The following is a 24734-nucleotide window of genomic DNA, read 5'->3' as shown; positions in this document are numbered from 1 at the left end:
TCTCTGGAAACTAGCTTTAAACTGTATTTGTGTTTTGTATTTTATACAAAAGTGATGAATCCTTGGCAGACGTTATGAGCTCTTGTAGCTTGTTTAATCCTGATCTTATTTTATTAAATTCAGATTTTTAACAGTACAAAAGTGGCTCTCTGGTAGTTCTGAAAGTCGAACTGAAAACCTTCTAGATGCTAGAACAGAACCATAAAGAACTATCTCTATACATGGCTGACAGATGAGCTCCTGTTGCCTCACCACAGAAGACAACAGTGGGTCATCAGTTACGCAACAGGAGCTTCACAAAGACTGACGATGAACGATCTGTACTAGTCAGGGGGAAAAAAATAATTACTCCATACCAGGAGGTGGTATTAGACTGTATAATTTTCATAATGCAAAAAAAGACACTTGGAAGGCCTCAATTTCAAAGTCTACTTCTTGAGCCACAGACTATAGCACTAATATATCAAAATAGAACAGGATTTCCAGCATCATTATCTATAGTGACAATAGGTATGTTGACTTAATGTGACAATATTTAGTAAAGTTTGGGATGGACCAAGCTAGTCCATCATCTGGCTGATAATATGGAGCAAAACTTTCTTATCACTTGCCCCTGATGCTGATTAAATTGTGCCAAAGTGCACTGACATGGACCAATTAGTGCCATTGGTGTGGGATTCAATATCACAAAAACTGAAGGTGACAGTCAGCTTGGTGTGTAAGGACCCTGGTGCGAAATCAGGTAGAAGGTGGAAGTGAAACAAATAATTTAAACTTTTGCCATTTCAGAAAGAAAACCTTCTGGAATTCAAAGTATTAATTTCTCGATTCTCATCTCGATTAATTTCTCAATGCAATTTAATTTACGGGAAGCATCCATCTATTTCTTCTTATTAGCTGTGATAACCAACATCCATAGTCACCATGACTGCACACAAACCTAAAGGTTGGTGAGTCTACCAAAAAGTGAGGGAGAAATAACAGCAGATTGTTGTGCGTGAGTAAAATTAAATGCTTCCTTGTTGTAAGAAGGAACAGATTTGTCCCAAGCAAATGTTTAATATTATGTACTGAAAATGAAATTCCCATAGACAAACGATGACTAAAAGTATGAAATGAACAAATGTGGTGAGTGAGTCATGGCTGCACATGGTGCTTATTTTTTGCTCCGGATTTAGGCTCTTGCAATACAAATGTGCCAGTAAGTCAGTAATTCATGCAAAATGCAGATGAACAGTCATTTATAAACATCTGCTAGGGAAATTTAGCTATCACGGTCTATTAATTTAGGAATGCAATAAATATAATATTGGTCAAAGAATCTATATCACCTCAAATCCAAATTTTCATCAAGAATTGTTTAGCCTTACCTCCTCCTCCTGAATTTATTTTTACATCAGCCTGCAGTTGATTTTATTGACTAAGTCTTTGACCTTGGGTTTGTTTATTTAATTCTTGAATATGGCTTGCATTAAAGCCAGAGTGCACTCGGGTGTGTTCTTCTGTTGTCGACTGCCTGCTCCGTTGTGGTTTAAGCAATTTATGAGTGAAAAACCTCAGTGGAAAATGGAGATATTGGAGTTTGGAATGATGTTCCTACACACAAGAGCTATATCAAACTTATCTGTCACATACATACCCACTCACATACACACACTCACAAAGGCTGACACAAATCATAACATACTGTTTTATTGTTTGTGTGTGGTTTTGAAGACGTATAGTTAATATATACTACAACAGCCTGTCCCGGAACACTGTGTAAAATATGTCAAGCTCCGGGTTCTGACACCTATACAATCGAATTGTCCAATAAGTCATAGCTTGACTAATCCCTGTTTGTGCACATTCAGCGCAAAAAAGCCATTGAATGTTTGATGCTTCGGTGTGAGCTATATTAAAAGCATGTTCTCTAGGTGTTTGATGAGGGAGGAATTTACTGTCTGGGTGGTAAGAAATAATAAAATATCACTCTTACTTCCTCAAAATGCCTTTCCTTAATTCTGCAACTCACTACTGCCTCCCAGTGGGGTTTTGTACAGGGAACAGATTAAATCAGGCACATATTCAAGAACATCCAACCCTGCCTTTGAGGGAGAATATGAACATTTGGGTGAAACCCTGGTGAAACCCTTTACATGGTGGACAACTTTGACAATCTATATGTTGTTTTATCCGTATCTCAACCATGAGTAAACGTAATGTTTTAGATTCTGATGAGCCCCTAATGGGAAAGAGAAAATAAATGCATTTAAAGATTCCAATCCAAGGTTGGGGATTCGACCCCTTCCCCGCCGTGTCTGCGTTCGTGCCTTTTGTATGCTCTCCCCATGCTTCAGGGGTTTCTTCTGAGCACTCCACCAGTGTAGCCTGATTGGCATCTCTAAATTGTTCATAGTGTAGGAGTGTGTGTGGTCTGGGATGGTTTGGCACCCAGTATAAGAATAAGCAGTACAAAAAATAGAAGGATTCTGACTGTGGTTCAGGAGCATGACTGACATTTTGACAGCAAGTATCTGATTTCAAACCAAACTGATTAGGCTTATGTCAGCTTCTGTTATATTCACTGTGTGAGCAAATCATAGCAAGGTTTTAGTCTACATATACATTCAGGCCTATAGATATTTGGACATTGAGAACCGGCTAGCCTGAGTATTTTCAGAAAAACAGATCTCTCAGGGGTTTTCACTCACTGGTGTCTCTAGAGTTTACACAGGTACCTGAAAAAAAATAAATGTCTAGTATGTGAGATGGAAACACCTAGGAGATGTGAAAGGAGAATAGCCAGACTGAGCTGACAGGAAGCTACAGGCAGCTTAACCCATGCTGAGCAGAAAAGCATCTGTTCGGGCCATTTGAGTTCTTCCACACCAACCTTGGCAAACCACATGGACCTTGTTTTGTGCACAGGGGCATCATCATGCTGGAACATTAACAATGTTGGGCTCATTAACTCCATTGAAGAAAAATTGTTACACCAACTAAATAGACATTTTTAGGTTAATATATGGGTAGGATGGTACGATGTCCACAATATTTTTGCCATACCGAGTACATATTTATATCAAGTATGAATTATGTTACAGGCACAATAACCACACTGTAGTCCAAACCTCTCTTTTTTTTTTGTCATCTTCTTTTTTCCTTTTACTATTTATTTTCAAGAATAAAAAATACTGACATTCAGCATGTTGAACATGACAAATCTTTTAAGAACTTGCATATTCGTTACAGAGGTGATGTTTAAGGTCTGAGCTGTGGGAAACAAGGTGAAATGAAATTATGATTGAATTTAATTCAAATTAAATGTCCAAATTTACATTTCCACACATAGCTGTAAGAGAACCCACTCAAGCTTGGTCGGGTTATAGGTGCTCCATTTCCATCAGTATTATTAATATTGATGATCAGTGACACAAAAATGACATAAAACATCTTGTAAAATCTAAAAAAAGGTGGACTGAGTCAACAGGACAGAACATCTGAAGGTTGAGGGTCATCTTCGTGTGGGTTGGGCTACATGAACAAAAAAATAAATAAACTATGACATTCTCTTTATTTGTCAAGACATGACAACGAAATATAAGTGAACGAATTTCGAACGTTATTTTTCAAATTTGAAATGCACATGTATAATATGAAAGTTTAGTCTTGTGTCTCATCTGTGGTTGTGAAACTGGAACAGAATTCAATCAAGCTTGAGACCCCCACCACACTCCAACACACACAGTGCCCATCACACCTGATACATTTAATCAACTCATCTGGAAATCTAGATTTATTTAGTCAGCTATGTCATGCTTGGTCACAGAGCCATAACTGATTATGGCGTGGAAATGGAGCTCCAAAAAAATGAACATTATTTTCTGATCAGCAGAGACGAGGCATCTGATCTGACACGATCCCACTACACCAGAGTCAGAGCAAGTGTCTTACATAAATGTGTATGACATTTCTACGTGAGGTCCAGTGTCTCAGCAGGTCACAGATTCAAAATAAATCGCTTGACCTGTTTCAGGTATTCTGGCATGAGATAATCCTGGAGCTCATCCTTTCTCACCCACACGCAGGAGTCTTTCTTCGGTGGCAGATTGTCGCTACCAGAGAGCAGGGCTTTGAAGAAAAACACCTTGGCTCCTGTTCTGTTCTCAGTCCGGATGCTTTTGGGGAATCTGTATTTGTAAAATCCGCAAGGGGTATTGCCGAGGAAGGTGGCGTTCAGTTTTGTGCCTAAGTGCAGAACCAAACAAACAAAAGCAATAAATATTGTATTTTTATATATCCACATACATATAAAAGCTAGTACAGCTGTACATTATTATTATTATTATTATTATTATTATTATTCAGTCCATCCAGGAGTTTTTTTAGCAATTGTCGGCCAAAAATGCTTGAATTTGCTGCAGTTTTTTTTTTCCCCAAAACTTGTGAAACAACTTGCAGAGTATATTCTTTTTTTTTTTTTTGCAGAAAACTACTTAAACTAGTGAAACTGCAAGCACAGAATTCTTGTTTTAAACTCTTACCAGTGAAAACACATATGTAATTATAATGGCTGTACTCATGCTTGATGCACATGAATCTAAGAAAGCTTTGGCTGAATGTGCATAGTGATGATATCACACGACATGTCTTAACTCAAATCTGAGAAAAACCAGTAGTAATTTTGAATCATTGCAAGCGTCTCTGAACATCACAGACAGCTCTTTAAGTGAGTGTCATGAAGATAGATAGATAAAATGCCCATCCATCCATCCATCCCTCCCTCCCTCCCTCCCTACCTTCCTTTGGAGCAGTGAGGAATCATAACTGTAGACATTAGGAGACATTTTGACATCTGAACCATTTTATGTTTGAACATTTTTAAACAAAACAGAGAACTATGCTGTTTTATAGATCTATATCTGGGCAAAAAAAAAATCCTCTCTACAGTAAGTTTAACTAGTCAATATATTGGCTTAGGCCAATGAATGTAGCTAGATACTAGATACATAAAACTGTATACTAAAACTGATACTGAAACCCATCTGTTTTATTACACACTCATTAAAAACATCCAATAAAAAAAAAAAAAAAAAAAAAAAAAAAAAAAGAGTAAAAGACATAAGAAATGAAATCATGCACCTAATTAACACGCTTGAAAACAAACTGTTTCCACGTGTAGGTGAATCATCTCCTACACATCATCTGCTGCTGGTCAACAGAATACAGTTGGATCAGGTAACAGAAAGTATTTACACACCCGAAAAGAAAATGTGCATATAAATGTTGTGTAATTAGCACGTAATTGTCCCAGTTATATAACGGAGGATTGATTACTATGTTGATTGCTTAGAAGTTTTTTTTTAGTGAAGCATATATTACAGAATCAGAGAAAACTGATTTAGTATGATTGACCGCTTACAACCGGCTCCCTGCATCTGTTATACAGCAGCTCATGTGGATCGGATTACATATTTGCCTCCTTTTTTGAGCCGGCACAAATGTTTGTACTCTCGTCTGAATATATTTTCTGGATGTTATTTTGCACTTGGAACGAGTAAAACCCATTATAAAGTTCATATCAATATGAGGGAGTTAAATCTTCCTCTTGGCACACACACAGTGTAAAGGGAAGTGGGCACATTACCTGGCAGACTGGCGAGGGCACGCTCTGCGGTCTGCCTCAGCGTCTCTCCTGCCTCCCATGGCAGCTGAGGCAGAAGCCAAACCTTCTGAGAGCCAACATCCTGCTTCACCAGTAGCACCAAGCTGTCTCCCAGGCAGCGCTCAGCCGAGCTCACATCTGTGGTGTCAGTAGCTACAAAATGTTTGGAGATCACTGACTCAGTATGACATGCTTAACACAAATTGTGCTTACTAGTATTTATCCTCTGAATGGTTTTAGTGTGGGAAGAAGAACAAATCCATCTGTGACCCGTGACATGACTGTTGTAGTTCAGATTATTTCGGGAAGAAAACAATTCCAGTGTAGCTATTTTAGCAGGACGCCTGCTACTTATGGATCAGATATGGCTTTGGGCTGCATGGCAAGATTTACATAACTCTATTAATATAAGGTGAAAGACTCAAGTAAGCTAGTTTTTTTTCCCTGCAGGATTGTATTTCCAGACCTCTTTTATTTCCTGGTTATATTTCCAGACCTCCTGACTTTTATGCTTTTTGCACAAAAGCATCACATCCAGCATGAATTATTACTCAAAAGGCAGATTATTATCATATTAATCTGGAACGATCTACACAGGTGATTAGAATGAATGACACCACCTGGAAGCCCCACCCCTTTCTCCAATCTCAAATGACTGGGGATCTTTTTCTCCTCAATAAAACAGAAGATGAGCAAATCAATGAACTGGGACTGGAGAATTGATAAGTGTGACAATCTTTTAGGCTGATATTTTTCTCTGTTGATCTGCTGCTCAAACTGTTTAAGCGTATCAGAGAACCAAAAAAACAGTCGTTTTTTTGGTTCTCTGATACGCTTAAACAGTTTGAGCAGCAGATCAACAGAGAAAAATATCAGCCGTGTGGACGTTAGAAACCTGGGCCCATATTCATGAGAATTCTTAGCGCAAAGAGTTTCTCTGAGTGACAAAATTCTAAGAAAATTCTTAGATATGTGGGTGTTTCCAGTTCATTTTAAAGAGAAGATCCTAGTAAAGATGAAAGTTATTCAAAAGCCTCTTAACCCTTTAAAGAGCTCTTAAGGTCAAAAAGTGTTAATAGTAGTGAGGAGAACTTTTAAGAGACTTAAGAGTTTCTTTATGACCGCAAAATGACCGGGAGAAGAAATTTTGTTTACAAAATTTAATAATGATAGTGAGTTAATAAGATGCTACAGATTAGATCGTTTAGGGATTATTTTTGTGACCAATCATATTAGAGATATCTCTTACACAGTGCAGAAATGCCATAACGGCAAAAATAATAGAATTTGTTGCTATGACATTTCTGCGCTGTGTCAGAGATGTTTACGTTTACATTACACTTATTATTTATATTGTGTATATATATATATATATATAATATATTTATATTAGATTTATTTATATTTATTTGTAACATCCAGATGTTAGAGCATCTCTAATATGATCCGTCACGAACGTAATCTCTACATGATATAGCCTGAAATATCTTAACATAGAGACAAGGTAAAGGCTCATAATAAACCTTTGTTTTTACTGGATAACCAATCACAGTCTTCAAAAGAATGTGTCATACATAGTAGTGTTTAGCCCCGCCTCCTCTCTAAGATAAAAGCTTTTGTATTTTCCTTGCTCAGAGTTGCTCTGAGATTGAGTCACTTATGCCAAGATTCCTAGTTAGAAATATTTAGACTAAATTAGGAGCCCTATGAGGTCATTCTTAGAATCTTTATGAATAAGGGCCTTGGTTTATAAAAGGATTGTATTGAAATTATAACGCCAATTTTTTTTGTTACTCAAAATGTTACTAAAACTAATTCACCATCAAGTTGAGGTTTTTGCCATCCAGGAGTTCCCGAATACACAGCTAATAATATTACGTTGTGTCCGAGGCAAAATAATGTGTAATTCCCAGCCAACCGCCAGTTCCCCTCAAATTTTACCTTTCCTTGTGGTCTTCTTCACTATCTGTTCATTTTGAGATTTTAGTGACATCAAATCAACATGTCTGCACACAGCACTTGCTTAAATGGCTATGCTAATCACTGTTTTGAGCATCATTAGAGTTATGCGTAAAAGTTATGCTAGTTGTTGCTAAAACGATTCGCTGTTGTTCACCATCTAACTTGCGGCTAAGCTACTCACTATTGCCCACTGGCTAACTTCTTGCTAAAACTATGTGCTATTATTCACTGTTGATTCAATTTAAAGTCCGAAATGTGACAAAATATGCAATTTATTACATTATTACAACCTGCAATTTGCAGAGCTTGTAATATTTTTACTCCTCCCTCACTCTCCTTAGACTGGAAATAGGGCTGGAAATAAAATTTTGCAATATTTTTACATGGAAAAAATCACAAACAGGGAAAAAAAAACAACTGACAAGCTTACAAAAAAAGCCATAATAAATTACACTTAGATGCTTCTCCTTTAATTGATCTGAAAAACAAAATAAACAAATTCTGAATAAGCTCTAAACTTAATTTAAACCTTGTTGGTGAGAGACTAAGAATCGTGTCAGGCACAAACGGCATGAATGACAATTTTCCTAGTGTATAAACTCAAGACATCAAACTTAGGATCATTGCTTCCAGTTGTAAATCATCCATTCATCTGAAACAAAAAAATTAACTAAAATACACCAACTACCAAGTACACCATCAATAAGCCAGTCGATCAGCCAAGAAATGTGCTTTTTTTGCACGGAATGATTTCAAAGACAAAAGTAAATAGAAAAAAAAGAAAGAAAAAAGGGGTGGGGAGGGGCAACTTGTACTCTGTTCTCTGATACCTTTCATCTACCAAATGCTGGTGAAATGCAAACTTTTGTATGGAACTACAACATGTACCTGTATGTATATAAAGGCAAACTTCCAGCATAAAGCTTTATGAATACATTTGGGGGAAAATCTGAACTTCTTTAACGTCTAAATTGTTTCATCGGCACGTCCACCAATAACCAGAGTATAATGGCAAACAGAGTGTTCACACTGCAATAATCAGGAGATTCTTAAAGATTATTATACTGGTTATAAAATGTAATACACAGATTATTAAAGTGAAATCCATGACTATTTCACTGCATCTCAATTAATTTCTGAATAAATGAAATCACTTTAATTCATTAAAGATTCTACAAACCTTTCGTCCTAGGAGCAGGTTGTAAAAGCTTGAACTTCTGCTCCCACATGTCCTCCAAATCCTGTGCTGTGACGATCTCTTGACCTCCATAGGCCTCTTCGTCATCCGAATCATAATCAGCATCCTGTTTGCGGCTCATGCGCTCGGCGTCCTCCAACAGCCGCAACTCATGGTCCGAGAGCAGACTTCTCTCCAGCTCCATCTGCAAGATCCACAGCACAATGTTCAAATGTTTAACAACATAAAGCTACTGTTGGTTGAAATCTGGATAGATCTATGTACTGATCGCTGGAACCTTGGACAGCGACCCTTTAAAACTGAAGAGAAAACAGCATGATGTACAACATGTGCAGCATTTCTGTACCTTCTCACCACTAAGTTTCTGTTTTTTTTTCCCACATAACTTGTGTCTGCTCTGTTAGTATTAAATAAATATTGTGTATTGACATGGCATTCATATCAAATAAATAAATAAACACACTTTAAGTTGTGATTCCAGTATTTATTACAAAGTGATGCATTCCTCAGGATTTGGGTAGTTGGTCTAAAAGGATTAATCCCAAAGGGAAACAAGTGTATTGGATTCAGCAACCTTTTATTTCACTGCACTATTACACTATAATAGGATTTAAAATAAAAAGCCAAACCTTGCAGTAAACCGAGTAACCAATTAATAAAAGATAGGATAGGAAGAAAAGCCGTTATCTGGGGATGTAGCTACATTGTACATCTCAATATGGGCGGGTTGTCAGTCTAAAATGAGGGTTTTGAAGATGACCTGGCGCATGAGCTCCATGAACTTCTCCTCAATCGGGCTCAAGTCCTGAGAGATGACCGGAAGCCTCTGTAAACACACGGCGCCGTGTAGAACCCACGGTGACGGTGGGCTTCCAATCTTGACTTTCGGAGCGCTGTTAGAAACATAACGCACTGCAGGTTTTAACCGTCCTGGTCCTGAAATAATTTGCCTTAGAGGTCTCCAAGCATACCTCCAACAGGGCGCCGCCATTTTTGAAAGTACCCACAATGCAAGAGTGAGCGAGCGCACGGGGACTTACGGTATAAAAAAATTAAGCAGATGATGGGTGAGCCAAATCATACAAGTAGTTGTGAGCTAATATATTAAATACATAAATTACTCTTTTATATAATATACATATATAATAACAGCTAATAATTAACTTTAGTGTAAACGTCAAGTGTAGTGCTGTCTGCATTTGCGAAATATACTAAAGACCGTGACCTTTTAATAACGACCACCCCTCTGATTTTACCAAATGGGACATTCCTGATACACGCGACCCCGCAATGTCATGCGGTTCGGTTATATTTTCAACCCGTATTCTGGCAAACTACTCGGCTATGATTGGTTAATACAGATACACTTCCCCCGAATTCATGAAACTAGCCAATCCTTATCCAGAAATCCGGAGCGTAAAGCCAATCATAAGCAGGGAGGCGGGATTTCTGTGAAAACGGTTAGGGATAAACTAAAGCGCCCTGTCAGTCGTAGCTAGTTTTAGGTAGTCAATAAATGGCCTAAAGACAAAATGTATAAAATTAATTTTGCATTAACGTCGTTTATAAGAGGGGCATGTCAGCAGCTTCTTGAGCCTTTGAATGTATCCGGAAAAACGATGTAAGTTGTGTGTGTGGATGTGTGTGTGTGTGTGTGTGTGTTTGGCTAACTAGCATTAGATATACTTCATGTGTATTTGGTAATTGGATAATGGCATAGGTTGTGTTTTCAAAGCAAACATGTAGTGATGTAAAATGATTTAACTTTTCGGTTAATAAAAAAAAAAAAAACAGTAAAAAAAAAAAAAAAACATTTCCACTAACTGGCCATGTAATATAAACGCATGATATTGTTTTTCCCCATCAAAAACTTGAGATTTACTTTAAAATCTGAGTAGATAGTAAAATAACCTCTAGTTACTATAAGAGCGAACAGGGAACCTGGAATGGGATGAATATTTAGCTATATAGCATATACAATATATAGTAATAATATATATATATATATATATATATATATATATATATATATATATATATACGTATATGTATATATATATATATATATATATATATATATATATATATATATATATATGTATATATATATACGTATATATATATATATATATATATCTATATATATAGCATTGAGACATTGAGAAGAAGGAGAAGTCTCTCTCCATCTACACTGTTTTTATGCACACCTCTTTTTTTGCATTGAACACTTCAACTCTGGTCTGTCACTGTTACTTTAACTCTGGACTTGCACAGCACAGTGCCACTTTATACACACCATACTGCACCTGGACACTTTAAGGACACTTCTTTAAAAAACCATACACATTTATGTATATGTATATTTATGCATATGTATATACATTATTTCTCAACATATATTTTCAGATTTTATATGGTTTTTTTATATAGTTTATACTTTTTTATTTATCTATCTCCTTTTGGTTTATTTTTTATTATTTTTTACCTTAAATTGCATTTCTTTTTTTTCTTTTTTTTTTTATGCTTATAAACCGAACTGTTGCAAAAAGCATTTCACTACATGTCGTACCTTGTATGTATGTGTATGTGACAAATAAAATTTGATTTGATTTGATTGAGTTTAACATCAATTATATGGTCAGTATTAATTGTCTGGCTTTTGTTTTTTGATGCAGAGGAGGACATGTCTTGCGCCCACTATACACAAGTTCTGCAAGATTCCAAGAGGCCGAAGTTCAATCTCAAGAGCTCACATCCAGCACGACTTCTCCAAAAAGCTCTAGAGAGTTCAGGTAGGTCATCAGACCAGAGTTACTTTCTTTGACTGCTTACGTTACCATGGTGACACTCCATTAGAAATAACAAAAGGTAGATATGGCTCAAAAAGTCCAAATGCTGCTGAGAATATAAAAGAGCTTGGAAATGGTTTTTATGGGTGGAAACCTGTGGTGAAACTAGAGAATATATATATATATATATATATATATATATATATATATATATATATATATATATTCTGTTGTTACTATTAATTAAATTTCACTTCTCCGCTCTGAATGTCGATTAAATTGTGTTCCAGATGTTGAACCTAAACAGATTTTTAAAATTTGTATAATCGTTAATATGGTGAAGTTTGCTGTGAATAGACATTTATTTAACATTTATTTTGCTGGGACTTTAGTGTTCTTATTTTGTAATAGTTAGAGAGGGAAATCTGTTCTTTTATCATGGCCACAGAATGTGATTCTTAAGGAAAGAGCGCTTTGTGTACAGAAACATAACAAACTGAATTGTTTTTGGCTTCTTATTTTCAAGCGAGAAAAATAGAAACTGGTGCAGCTCAGCAATGCAGCTCATATCTTGCTTACTTGCTAATTTGCTGACATGCTAAATTTGTTACTTTTAACGATGATGCTGGAACATTAGTAACACATGAACATTACTAAACAACGTGGTCCCTATAGTAAAAAAAAAAAGGACAATACATTTTAACAGGGGGAAAAATATTTTATCTATGCAAGTTGTATTTATTTAATTAATGTGTGAATCTGTATAAAGAAATGAAAGTAACCATTTGTGTTAAATTACACAGTCTCTCCAAGGTTTAAAAAAAAATTTCTGCAAAAACGTTTTCTGCAAAATAAAGTAAAATAAAACCTCCTCAAGCTGATTCACAAATTTTGAAATAAGCTACAACAAAATAAAGCATTTTTGGCCAGAACAGTAAAAAAAGAAACAACAAATCAGAAATCTTGGAGGGACTAGATATCAATGATAGAAAATGTCTAATTTTGTTAATGTGGTACAATATGCATGAGTTTTTATTGCATTCCTAGATAATCACAGTTATTATTTCTTTTCTTTCCTTCAGTTTTTATCCTCCCTTACCAGGCCAGGATAGCAGTTTAAGATGGGGTGGCAAAACGTTTGAAGAATTACCCATAGTTCACATTAATGCCACTTATAACAAGTAAGTTACTGCAAAGGATTTGAGTACGTTTAATTTGTGTAGAACGTTTGCAAAAGTGTTTGGGTTTTAGGGGTGTTATGATGGGCTGTAATAAAAACTGCTAAAATCTGGGCATTAGATTTAAAATATGCTACATGATGTTTGAGGAGTGTGTCAAGTAAAAAAAAAAAAAAAAAAACAATGATACATACTTCCTATTGAAACCACATTGATTATTTGGCTGGGAATAATTTATTTAATGGGATCTGATTTGCTTGTAAAAGCAAAAATGCAACTCTCCATTGTCAACCATACCTCAAAATTGCTTAGAAAGGCTCAATTTAAATGTAAAATTTAAATATCCCGAATCTATATATTTCTGTAAAGCTGAAACCATTTTAAATGCTATGCAAATAAAATTCATGCCTGAGAATATTCTCTGCATTCTAGTGTTTGATTAGTTAGACAGAAATTTTTATGTTCAAAAATCTGAAGGATGTAAGTTTTTGAAAACCTTCTCTCTTTGTTAAATGCTCCTGCAAGCTGCCTTAAAGAGCATTTCATAGGACTGATTGTGCATCTCTGTCTTGGGTCATTTACGTTAGAAATATATTAAAGGAACATCATATATGTTGTTCCCTGTTTCAATAATAATTAATAAAAAAAATCCTTCTGTAGCTATAAGCATTGAATACAGATCCTCTGACAATGGATCTAACTAACAAGGTTGAAATGGTATTTTTTCAATAGAGGCTGTGTTCTAAACATTCAAAAGCAAACTGTTTCTATAAAGTCTAAAAGCAACATGTGTATGAAAAGATGAAATAAAACTCCTGTTGAATGTGAGCTCAAGGACACAGGCACTGAAATAGAGCTCATAATCAGAAGAGTGTAAGCTCAAATCCCCGAGCTGTCAGGAAGCCCTTCACGCCAAGACCCTTAACCCACAACTGCTCGGCTGTATCCTTGTATCAGTTTGGATGAAATCATCTGTTAAATTTGTTAATGTAAACTGAATAAGTGAATGATAGATCCCTGGGGTCTATCACAGAAGCCAGGGTGTGAAAGAGAACGACTGATCAGATTCCTCTTCTTTTCTGCAGTACTCACATCCAGGTGACGGACAACGACGGTCAGTCCATGGCCAGAACCTCGTGTGGGACAGAAGGCTTCCGTAATATAAAGAAATCCACTCCGATTGCTGCCCAGACCACTGGCATCGCAGCAGCTGCTGTAAGATGTTCAATATAGACGTAATTTGTTACATAAAGCACATTTAGTATCCACTTTAATTAACACAATGTGCAGATCACAAGTAGGTCAGAGATATGTTCAGCCTGGTGAAGATGAGGGGTATAAAAGTGAAAAAATAAATATATTTCAAAGGATTCAGAGAGGAAATACTTTTACATGCTGGAGATTGATCACGCATTAGGAGTTCTCACCAGTGTAGTATAGTGATCGGCAATACATAAAGAGGAAATGACAACAAAGAGAATACACCTAAATCCTTTATTTAACTGTAACTATAACCAGCATGCAGTTCAGATGAAGATTCACTTTAAATTAACAAACAAATTATTGTACGTCCTTTAAATGATAATATAATCTGTTGCCTCGACACTATCTTTTTTTTACTATCTATTTGTCACTTAGTGTTTGTGAACATGTTTCATTGTAAGGTTTGTTTTAATTAGTTAGTGTGATTGTTCGACAAAAATGCCCTCAGACAACAACAAAAAAATCTTGCATACTGAAATGTAGTCTTTTTATTAAAAGAAAAAAACAGGAAGTAGTAGTTTTCACTCTTAGATCATTCGGCAATCTCCAAAGGATTAATTAAAAAAATACATTTTTATGATAATGTAAGTGACTTTTAATATGCATGCTGTCCACTGGATGGCACCACTGTTCCTTTTAGTAGTGTACTGTGGGCATGTGCTTTTTATAGTCACTTAAAAAAAAGAAATTTCACATAGTCCATCTAAATTATTTGTTTACGGTTAGTTATTATTAGCCAGGTAGTGCATTAAAATCACAGTAGGTGTTGTAATGAGTTGCATATTATGGATGGAAAGCGCATATGTTGATTATGATGCTCTGGGTGGCAGGCACAATCTTCTTTGCACTGTGCAGAAAATAAGAGTAAAGGTCATGGTAGAAGGTGTGAGAGAAACAAAAGCGAAAAGAGATTAACGAGATGAGAAAAGAGACTGATGAAGATGGAAAGGCAGAATAGGAAAGAGGGAGAACGAGAGAGAAGTAGAACAGGAGGGAAATGTAACAGAAAGAGGAAAAAGAAATCCTGTGAAATAAGCAGGTAGGAAGAAAACGTGAAGAAGAAAAAACAAAGTGAGAAAGAAGGTGGGAAGAATAATGAAGAGGAGAGAATGGGTGAGAGAAGGTCTTACTGTGCCGCTGTGCTGAGTGTAAAGCAGAGCTGCTGATTGGTCAGATGTGGAGCTCATGTGAATATCACCAGTAGCAGCAGAGTTCAAACTGTATGATATTTTGTTCATTTATTTCAAAGGGAAACACTCCAACCTAAAGAAAATCTATTTTATATCATGTCTAAAATTGATCAATTCCAACCTTCTCTGTTCTTCCTGGAAAAAATGTTCACAGTATGATAAATATAAGCATACGCAATTTTAATTCATTACAAATTGCATATCCTTAATTGCATATCCTTATATTGATCATATTGTAGCTTAATGTTGCAGATCCCTCACCAGTCTCTCTTTTATATATTTTTTTCTAATTAGACAGTGCAGCTTGTTATTTTACACAGGAAGTGGGAAGTGTAAAATCCTCACCTGGAGATTTCTTTCTTACTGTGCGTCTGTTACAAAGTGCTGGCTATGGAGGTATCTTCCAGAAATGCTAAATAAACGTCTCCTCACAGAAAACTTACACCGTTTTTACAAAAAAATTAGTTTTGATCTATTTATATAACTTATCTTCCATACTGAAATTTTTAGCATTTAAGAAATAATGTATTAGAAAATCAATCAGCGCCTTGTGATTATTCAGAACTTCGACCTAAACAGCGCTGTGGTACAAATAAAATTGCCCGAAATATATTGCGCAGCAACGACACTGAACTTTCTGATTAAGGCTTGTTATTCTTTTTTACCTCCGTGTGAGATGTGTTTCTCCGTCTATTATCACCAGTATGATTTTCCTCTCAGAGAAGTACCTCAGACACTTTTTTTCCAAATGCACGTTTTTTTTTTATTGTTTATTTTATTTTTTTAATTGAAAACTTTTGTGTACATTGAGTTTATTCGCTCATAAAACAGGCTATTAGGCCAATGGACAGAAATATCATTCAGTTATATTTATCCTTCACCTTCTATGCTACCTCAGTGGCATGATGGTAATTTCATCACCGTCTGCCGTGGGGGAGTTAATGAGAACCCCACACTGCAGCTCCGCAGATAATAACTGCATGACTTTATTCTTACAGCCCTTCATTTACTGTGCAGACACAAGCAGCATTGTCTAAATCAGTCTTTTTCCCCAAGCCCTCACATCACACCTCCCATGGTTTTGTTTTGCTCCTGTCATTTATTAGCCTTTAATAGAACAAGTGCCTTACTTTGTGATTGTTTCCTTGAAACAGAAGGCACAGGCGAAGGGAGTGACGTTTGTGCGTGTCCTAGTCAAAGGACTCGGTCCTGGGCGCTTGGTGAGTATTGTTAATTATGGACTTTACTGAGATGTGCATATACAGATTTAACGGTGTATATTTTATTTGCATATAACTCAATAAGTATAGAGTTGTCCTTAGGAATGGTTAATTTTGAGTTACCATGGTAACAGCTGCCAGTGATGGTTAAAACTTGTGTAACATCTTTTTTTCTGATTTAAATCTAATTTAATTCATGTAAATTGGAGGAAGACACCAATTAGTATTCCGATATGTGAATGATTTTTAAACGTGTTGCGTGGTGTGATGGCATAAATTAATATTTTGCCTAGCATAGATCAAATAGAAATGTTGTAGTCATACCTAGCCTACACACAGAATCCTATCTTCTTAAGTAGCCTAGGTTATATAAATAACCATCCACAGCATTGTCTTATTGTGTTGACCTGATAAGGTGCATCAGTGAACATGGTCGTTAAAAATGACAAACAATATGCTGTGAATTACACACTCACAAGTATTTACAGGCTTGATATGCCTGCTTGAGTATCCTTTCTTTACTAGAGCCTATACTTTGCTTGCAATTCATGTTAATAAATGTAAAGCAGAAAAGGCTTTAAGCTAAAAAAAAAAAAAATTAAGTAAGTAAGTTAGCTTTTTTTTGTGGTATTCTGACAGTTCTTTAAATCGTTGAGTAAAATATTTTAACTGAACAGTGGCTGAGAAAATGCAAGGAGCATAAGGGTCAATGTGTAGAGCATATATGGTGTAAATAATAAGTACAAAACTACGTATATGGTTGGTTTCTGACTATTTGGACATTCTGTATATACGGTCAGTTGAAAGGGCACCCAGCATATGATCTGAGTCTAGAAAAATGTAGCTAGATAACTGTGTAGAGATCAGACTTTTGCTTGAAACCAAAACAAATTGGACTATAAGGGAAAGAATCAGGGTGTAGAAATAAGCAACATACTGTCTAACACACCAGAAATGCAGCGGTTGCTTGTGAAATGAAGGACACGGTGTATGAAGACTGGTTTCATTTGGTGGATAGAAGAGGGAAAAAAACGTACAGTAGTCACAGCAACACAATATGAGCCGAGGGGTGGCATGTACATCAGTTTATGGCCTTGAAAATGTAAGGAGAGCTCAATAGTAGTTAGATGCTTTATTTGAGTGGCGGGGATTTGTGGAGAGGTGAAATGTGTGCGTGGGAGGGGTGTTTTAAGTAAAAGAAATGAATAAACAGAGGGATCAAGAGGAAAGATATGAAATGTACATTGTTTGGTATTAGATTGACAAATATTTGGACAAGAATTCTTTCAAGAGTTCTGGAAAACTGAAATGATTCAATGACCCCTTTAAATTAAAGCAGTTGTGTTTATATTGAAAAAGCGCTTTCAATAGAAGAAATTAGAAATTATTCATGTTCTTATGATGTTTTTATCAGTCAGGTGTGTTTTTGCTGCGCTTGGCATTCACAGTGTGCATGAGTCAGTACCAACCACAAGCGTGTTTTCTGGCTCTGTTGTTGATGTTCAACATCAGATAATGTTTGCATATTTTGTTGCCAGTAACTCATTTCCATTAAAGTGAATTTTTTCAAAAAACCTGCCAATTGTGAGGTCAAAAACATGTTTCTGGGGGTAAAGCAGAACATGGTTAGAATCAGAATAAATTAATAGCAGAAATTGTGATAACAGGTTTTTAGAGCTGAATGTTCAAAGTGAAAGGATTCACTAAGGAAGCAAAAAAGGCTCCAGTGGTTGACCACAGTAATTAATCTTCTAGAGTAGGAGTCATCAATTAGATCTGACCTGAGCCACATAATTATGTCTTTTAAATGAGTAGCAACATTCAGTGCAGGATTATTATTCTGCGTTTTTACATTTTTTTTTTTTTTATTTCAAAAATAATGCTCTATCTGGGGTACCACATGGATATCTTGTACATCCATAATAGAAAAAAACACATACATTATACACATGCATCTGTCTTTACTACTTGATTAAAACAATGTAAAAACATGACATTTTATTTATTTATTTATTTATTTATTTATTTATTTATTTATTTATTTATTTAGAGAAGCTAGTTTATCCTGATTAACATCAGAACCACTAGTAATTCTGCTTCGCATCACCAACTACTCCTGAATTTCTCACTCCTTGCTGTTTTTGCACTTTGTGTTTCTTGGCTTGTCTGTCCATCTGTCTGTCCAATATTCTCATTATTGTGATATCTCCTGAGCTAGTGGTTAAATGTTTGAAATGATATAGTTTTTCCTCAAACTCAAACTACAAAGTGCTTTATAACTCTATATAATGTTACTGATTTTCCCCAACGTGGGTCCAGGAGATTTCACTCAATTTGGCAGATGATCCTGATTTTAGTTAGAAATAGCACTGATCCATTACCCAGGATTGTTTTCGTTCTGATACTAGCAAGAAATGCTGAAGAAAGAAGAATTAAATCCATATGTTGTAGTAAGCTGAATTTTATTCAACTAAAAATGTTTACATATGAACAGAGTTAATTTGTTGTTTTTTTGTTAGGATTGTTATTAGATATATTCCTTTATTATTATATATTTATTATATTTATATTGTAAGGGATTTTTGTGTGGAGGATTTTAAATAAATCGAACAAAAAAGGTGATTTTTAGTCTGTCAAGTGCTTCAGTAAATACTACTACTACTAACAATAATAATAATAATAATAATAATAATGATTATTGTTAGTAGTAGTAGTAGTATTATATATTAATAATAACAACAATAATAGTACTACTACTAAATAATAATAATAATAATAATAATAATAATGATAGTAGTAGTAATAATAATAATAATAATAATAATAATGTATTATTATTATTATTATTATTATTATTATTATTATAAACCTAAATAAACACTTAGCAGTTTTAATAGAAGCCTATCTATCATCCAATACTCAGAGATTCAGTATCTAAGTGGTATCCTACGATCTCTAGTGGTCTAGCAGAAAAGCTCCTTCATACAGTAATTCAGTGCATCAGGATCTGAGCTGTTTGGCAAGACCAAATGGAAGCATTTTTTAAATCACAGCAGCCTGATTACCATCTCTTAAAAAGAGCCCTGTGTAGGATCCGGAAACTTACGGCTGTATTAGGATGATGGGGAAACTGAAGGTTTTAGGCAGGGGGAAACAAGTGAACTCCCTCTGATCCAAAGTGTACCACCATCTGTGAAACATTGCTTGGGCATGTGTAGCTGCCAGTGGAGTTGGCTTGTGACAGTGACAGCAGGGTGAATTCTGGAGTGTATGGGAAAAAAAGCTTGTCTGCTCATGCAACAGGCCTGCGATCCAAAATGAGTCCCGGAAAAAGAACCAAAGGTGTGCAGCTTTCTTCATTCTGTAGATGCTTATTGTTATTTGATTTGAATAAATATGTTTGTGCATTAATTTATTTCTCAGCTGTTCAAAATATTTGAGATGCATTAAATGCAGCAAGGGTTTTTGTCTGTGGTGGTAAAAGGAATTATTCGAAAATTAAGTGGCCTGGATGTGAAACATGGATGTGAAACACACATTTAATACCTATTAGAGATAAAACATATGATATCAACATGTTATTCTGTGTTGAAATCTGTTTTCTGTCTAAAATGAGTGAGTGAGAATGTGAAAGAACAGAAAAATTCTAATATAATCCATCCTTTCAGTCTATGTCAGGGGTGTCCGATCTTATCCGGAAAGGTTTTCATTCCAAGCAAGTCTTCCTTTAATTTTTAAAAATATAAAAGGATCAAAATGCTAGATAAAGTAACAAATTGAGAAATGCAAGTGAATTAAATGAACAGGAGCTAAACAGCCATTTGATTTGATAAATTAGCCAAAAAGTGGTGATAAATGATTATCACAACTGCACTGTTTTAATCAGAATTTTAAACCACAAAACAAGAAAGGATTGAGGTCAAGTTTGATTTTAAAGAAAAAATCAAATCATAATTCTTAGAATTATGAACAGATCATTTATCATTTGTTTATATTCAGTAAGGTTTTTTATATTCGGCAAGCAATCTTGTTTTTTGTCATAATCTGTCCAAGACGTTCTTTTTCCATGCTCATGCCTTGTAAGGCAAAATAATTTTTTGTGAATGCTAATTTTCCAATAAATAATATGAGCCTGACCGTCGACCTGATTGCCCGCAGCAGGTTCCCTGGCTCTTGAGTGTAAGCTGGGGGGGTGAACATTAAGGCAGGGTGAGAATATAATGAGCTCCTTCAGAGCCACAGGCAACCACAGGCTTTTAAGACTTCCATGCGTCCATTTTTTCACCCCAGAATATTCAAGAAGCATTGAGAATCACAATGTATTACAGCTAATGTTAGCCTGGACAAGCCAGTATGGGGCATACAGTAACAGCTAATATGGACCCGAACCTCAGGGGGTATGGTTAGTGTGATGACGCTATCTTGTAGGTCAGATGTGAAAAGGATGATGCTTGAAATCAACCAGTGAATGAGCATTCATTCATTCATTAATGCATCATTCATTCAGTAACCATTTTTGTCGTAGTTAAGATCTGGAGTATATGAACAGTATATAAGGTATGAGGCAGAAATACACCTAGGATGCAACATGATTCGCACACAGGGCAAATTTGAGTCGCCAATCCACAGGGAAGGCTTTTGGTTTGAGGATGCCTGAGAACTATGAAGATTCAAGATTTAATCTGTCATATAATCAGTTTAATCTTTAATCAGTTATATACAGTACAACAAGCAGTGAAGGGAAAATCTGACCAGCTCCTTCTTGGACTGTGCATAAGTAAACTTGATTTAAAAATATTTAAATGAAAAATAAGAATGAACAGAAGTAAGAATATGATCTATCATTAAATTTAATGTGTAGTTATGTTACATGTAGTGACAGTACAAAATGTGAAGACACTACACAATGGGAAAAAGGGATGTACCAGATGTGCAGATGTGTTGCATGTCATAAAAGTAAAAGCACTGAGTGTTGATGGAATCATATAAAGACATGGGGAGAACATACAAAGCACTGCACAGAGAGAAACCCAAGCTCAAGATAAAACCAGAGACCCTGGTGAGTTTTTGGGCAAATTAATGTCTACTTGCATTTATATCACACCATAAGAGTAGCTCCAAGTACAATTCTTATATTCATATACAGTATGTTGGCAATTTCTGGCAAGGTAGCGATGTCTCAACAGGAATCAACTCTCATGTTCAGGCAGTTAAATTAAAGGTTGAGAATTTAATTTGCAGCACCACCAGATTGCCACTGTTGTTCGCAGCTAGCCTTTAACTCTCAAATAGACTCCAAATCCTGGATTAGCCATTTTTCTTTTCTTTTATTTTAGTTGTCCCATTAAAGAATTTTATTCCTGAATTTTTATGCATCTTGATCAACTTTAAAAATAAACTTTAAACAGTAACTATATATATAGTTATATTTATATAGTTTTATATATCTATATATATCTATATATATCTATATATATATATATATATATATATATATATATATGAGTAGCTTTTATATATATATATATATATAGTGTATGTGTATATGTGTGTGTATATATGTATGTATATGTGTGTGTGTATATATATGCCATCTTTGTAAGGGCTCCCTAGTAGTTGGGATGACCTGAAATATGTCTTTCGTTGGGTGAATCCCAATTATTACATTTTATTGCCAAATTGGTGGGCTTGTATACAGAGTAGGAAGGTAATTTCAGGCTGGTCCTACTTGATAGTAAATATGACTTGAAAAGCACTGTTACTGTAAAGGTTTACCAGCTGGTTCATTCTTTTTTGTTTTTGTGTTCAGTCTGCCATTAAAGGGTTAACCATGGGAGGACTGGAGATTGTGTCCATCACCGACAACACGCCTGTTCCACACAATGGCTGTCGGCCTCGTAAAGCTCGGAGGATGTAAACCCCAGTAATCCAGTCCGTCTGTGCCGAAAGCATCAACAGCTGAGCCTGCAGTCTGAGCGGAGGAGCTGAACACATTGCTCATTTCCTTCGCACACTATGACGTATCACACTTCATGTAACTATATGGGGTATTTTGGAAGATTTGTTCTGTGGCTTCTTTGTTGTATTTTTATGTATTAAATCAGTGGAAATAAAGAGATAATTTTTGTCTTTTTTTTTTTACACTATCACATATTTTCTGCAGCTATTATTTTGTGCATGATAAAGACCGTCATCACTGCCATAAGAAGGTGCTAGTTATGGAAAATGGGCGAAAGGCACATTTTGATGCTTGTTCAGTTTGAACAATGGTACCCATCAGTCTAATGCACACTTAAGAATGTCACTTTTTTGTCATCACTGGTATTAGATATGTCAGATCCGCCTCTCAAGTCCGTTTTCCCAGTTCTGAGTGAGAGGCACAGTGCAGAATAGCTCCCTATAAATAAATGGACTGTTGTAAGGTTATTGCCCTTTCCTAGTGTTACATCAGGTGCTTTGTTGCCATAGCGACAGCAATTAGCAAGGACTCGGGCGGGCGGTTGAATACGAGCCTGTCCCTCGTACCCATGGCAACCAAGGTCAGGCCCGCAACACACATCTGCTTTTCATTGCTAACCCGCTTTCAGCGTGCACTAAAGCTAGAGGGTTAAGGGAGCATTAGGCTGTGTGGGAGGCCATTTCCAAAATGTTGTGGCACAGTGAGGCTTATGGCTTCTATTTAGACCCCGATTAAAGCGGTAATTAGAAAACAAAGTGGTAGTCTTCTTATCATTGAAGGAAGGGCCTTAAGCTCATACTGCCATCTTCAAATTAATAGCATTATTAGGAAGGTAAGAACCAATTGCAAGTGACCTTATTAACCACTTCAACAACAGCTGGCATTGTTACAGACTGTTGATTCTAACCTGTTGTATCCAATCGTGTGATATTTTGACTAGAATTCACAGGTGAAATGTAACCTGCTCATAAAATCAAAATGTCTGCTTCTTTATAAAGAAGCAGACATTTACAGGCTTTTACAGACTTTTGCCATTTTTAAGCTAATACTGTTTATAGCAGACCAACAGCACTAACACTCTAACAAAGTAACACTGACTCCACAGAACCACGTTAAATTTGCTCATATACTGTTGGTTTCCAAAGGTGGACTCATAAACGTGTGATATTTTAGTGAACAGTCATAGATTTACTCCATCATCAGTAGAATAATATGCTTAATAAAGTTTTTTCCGTGGTTATTAAGTCTTTAATAATAATCTTTATATTAAAATTTAGAAAAGAACATGTTTTGTGTGTGTGTGTGTGTATATATATATATATATATATATATATATATATATATATATATATATATATATATAAGCATACTCTTTCGTTTGTTTTTTTGTCATAGTTTTACTTTTTACACGTCATTGAGTATTCATGCTGCGAATACATATGGCTTTATAAATGGTCCATGTCCATGAGGCGTAATAATCGATCTGTGTTTTATGATTGGTTTGTTGTTTTTTTTTACTTATATGGTTATGGCTACGGTTTTCCTCCATCTTTATAACTGAAGTTATAATCTGGATGCATTCACAGGTTACTGCTTTTATCAAATAAATCACTTTCATTACATAAGGAAAGATCCAGCAGTCAATAACCTTTAACACATTAAAAGCTCAGTGGAAAAGACAGTGGAATCAAAAGTGTGATTTTTTTATATCAAGAATATCTCACAGCTCCATGATCCCTGTTTAGATTCATTCTGGTACTCGGATTACCGCCATTGTGGAGTTTCGCACGTCATCCCAATGTCTGAGAGGGTTTCCTGTGGGTTTTTCATAACACACTTGCCAAAATCAATGAAAGATAGGAGATGGATTAGCTATGCCAAATTGCCCCTAGGTGTGAATGAGTGTGTGACATGTATGCTAATATGTATGTATGGTGTCCCATCAACGGTGTTTTCCTGTCACACATTTAGTGTTCATATGGTGTAAAAAGTACATTCACCTTGATAAATGAATAATAATTTAAAAAATCCATGATCAGGACGTTAAGTAATAATAAGCCAGACTATTTTTTGTCTCTTATTTGTTTTTTTCAGTGATGAAATGCAAGCCCTGATGATCCGTGAACATGGCTTTAAGAAAAATAACTAATCTATTGATCGTACTTTTATGACATCAAAGTTTATTTGAATGTATGAACAAGCTACATATTATGCATGGCTATCTATCTCAGACTTTAAAAATAATAATTTATCAAAATTCTATAATGGTCAGTAGACAGATTAAGTCAAATATAAAATATTCTTACTTTGTATATTACTATTTTGTAT

The 24734-nt window shown here is 35.5% G+C and overlaps 2 protein-coding genes across 2 annotated transcripts; one reads left to right on the top strand and one right to left on the bottom strand.

Moving 5' to 3' along the window:
- Positions 1–3119: 3119 nt before the first annotated feature.
- On the bottom strand, positions 3120–9836 carry mrpl46 (mitochondrial ribosomal protein L46). The gene is made up of 4 exons (XM_060884606.1): positions 9568–9836; positions 8790–8991; positions 5630–5800; positions 3120–4230 (listed from the first exon to the last, which is right to left on the bottom strand). Exons 1-4 carry the CDS (start codon positions 9796–9798, stop codon positions 3983–3985), a joined length of 852 nt encoding a protein of 283 aa, XP_060740589.1. The 5' UTR covers positions 9799–9836; the 3' UTR covers positions 3120–3982.
- A 407-nt stretch (positions 9837–10243) lies between these two features.
- Positions 10244–22575, top strand: mrps11 (mitochondrial ribosomal protein S11). Its single transcript, XM_060884591.1, has 6 exons — positions 10244–10428; positions 11483–11599; positions 12679–12777; positions 13860–13989; positions 16382–16447; positions 22257–22575. Exons 1-6 carry the CDS (start codon positions 10340–10342, stop codon positions 22362–22364), a joined length of 609 nt encoding a protein of 202 aa, XP_060740574.1. The 5' UTR covers positions 10244–10339; the 3' UTR covers positions 22365–22575.
- Positions 22576–24734: the final 2159 nt, after the last annotated feature.

This window comes from Tachysurus vachellii, chromosome 1, assembly GCF_030014155.1.
Source record: "Tachysurus vachellii isolate PV-2020 chromosome 1, HZAU_Pvac_v1, whole genome shotgun sequence".
In the NCBI taxonomy this organism is placed as follows: Eukaryota; Metazoa; Chordata; class Actinopteri; order Siluriformes; family Bagridae; genus Tachysurus; species Tachysurus vachellii.
This window is presented reverse-complemented; position numbering and strand designations above follow the sequence as displayed.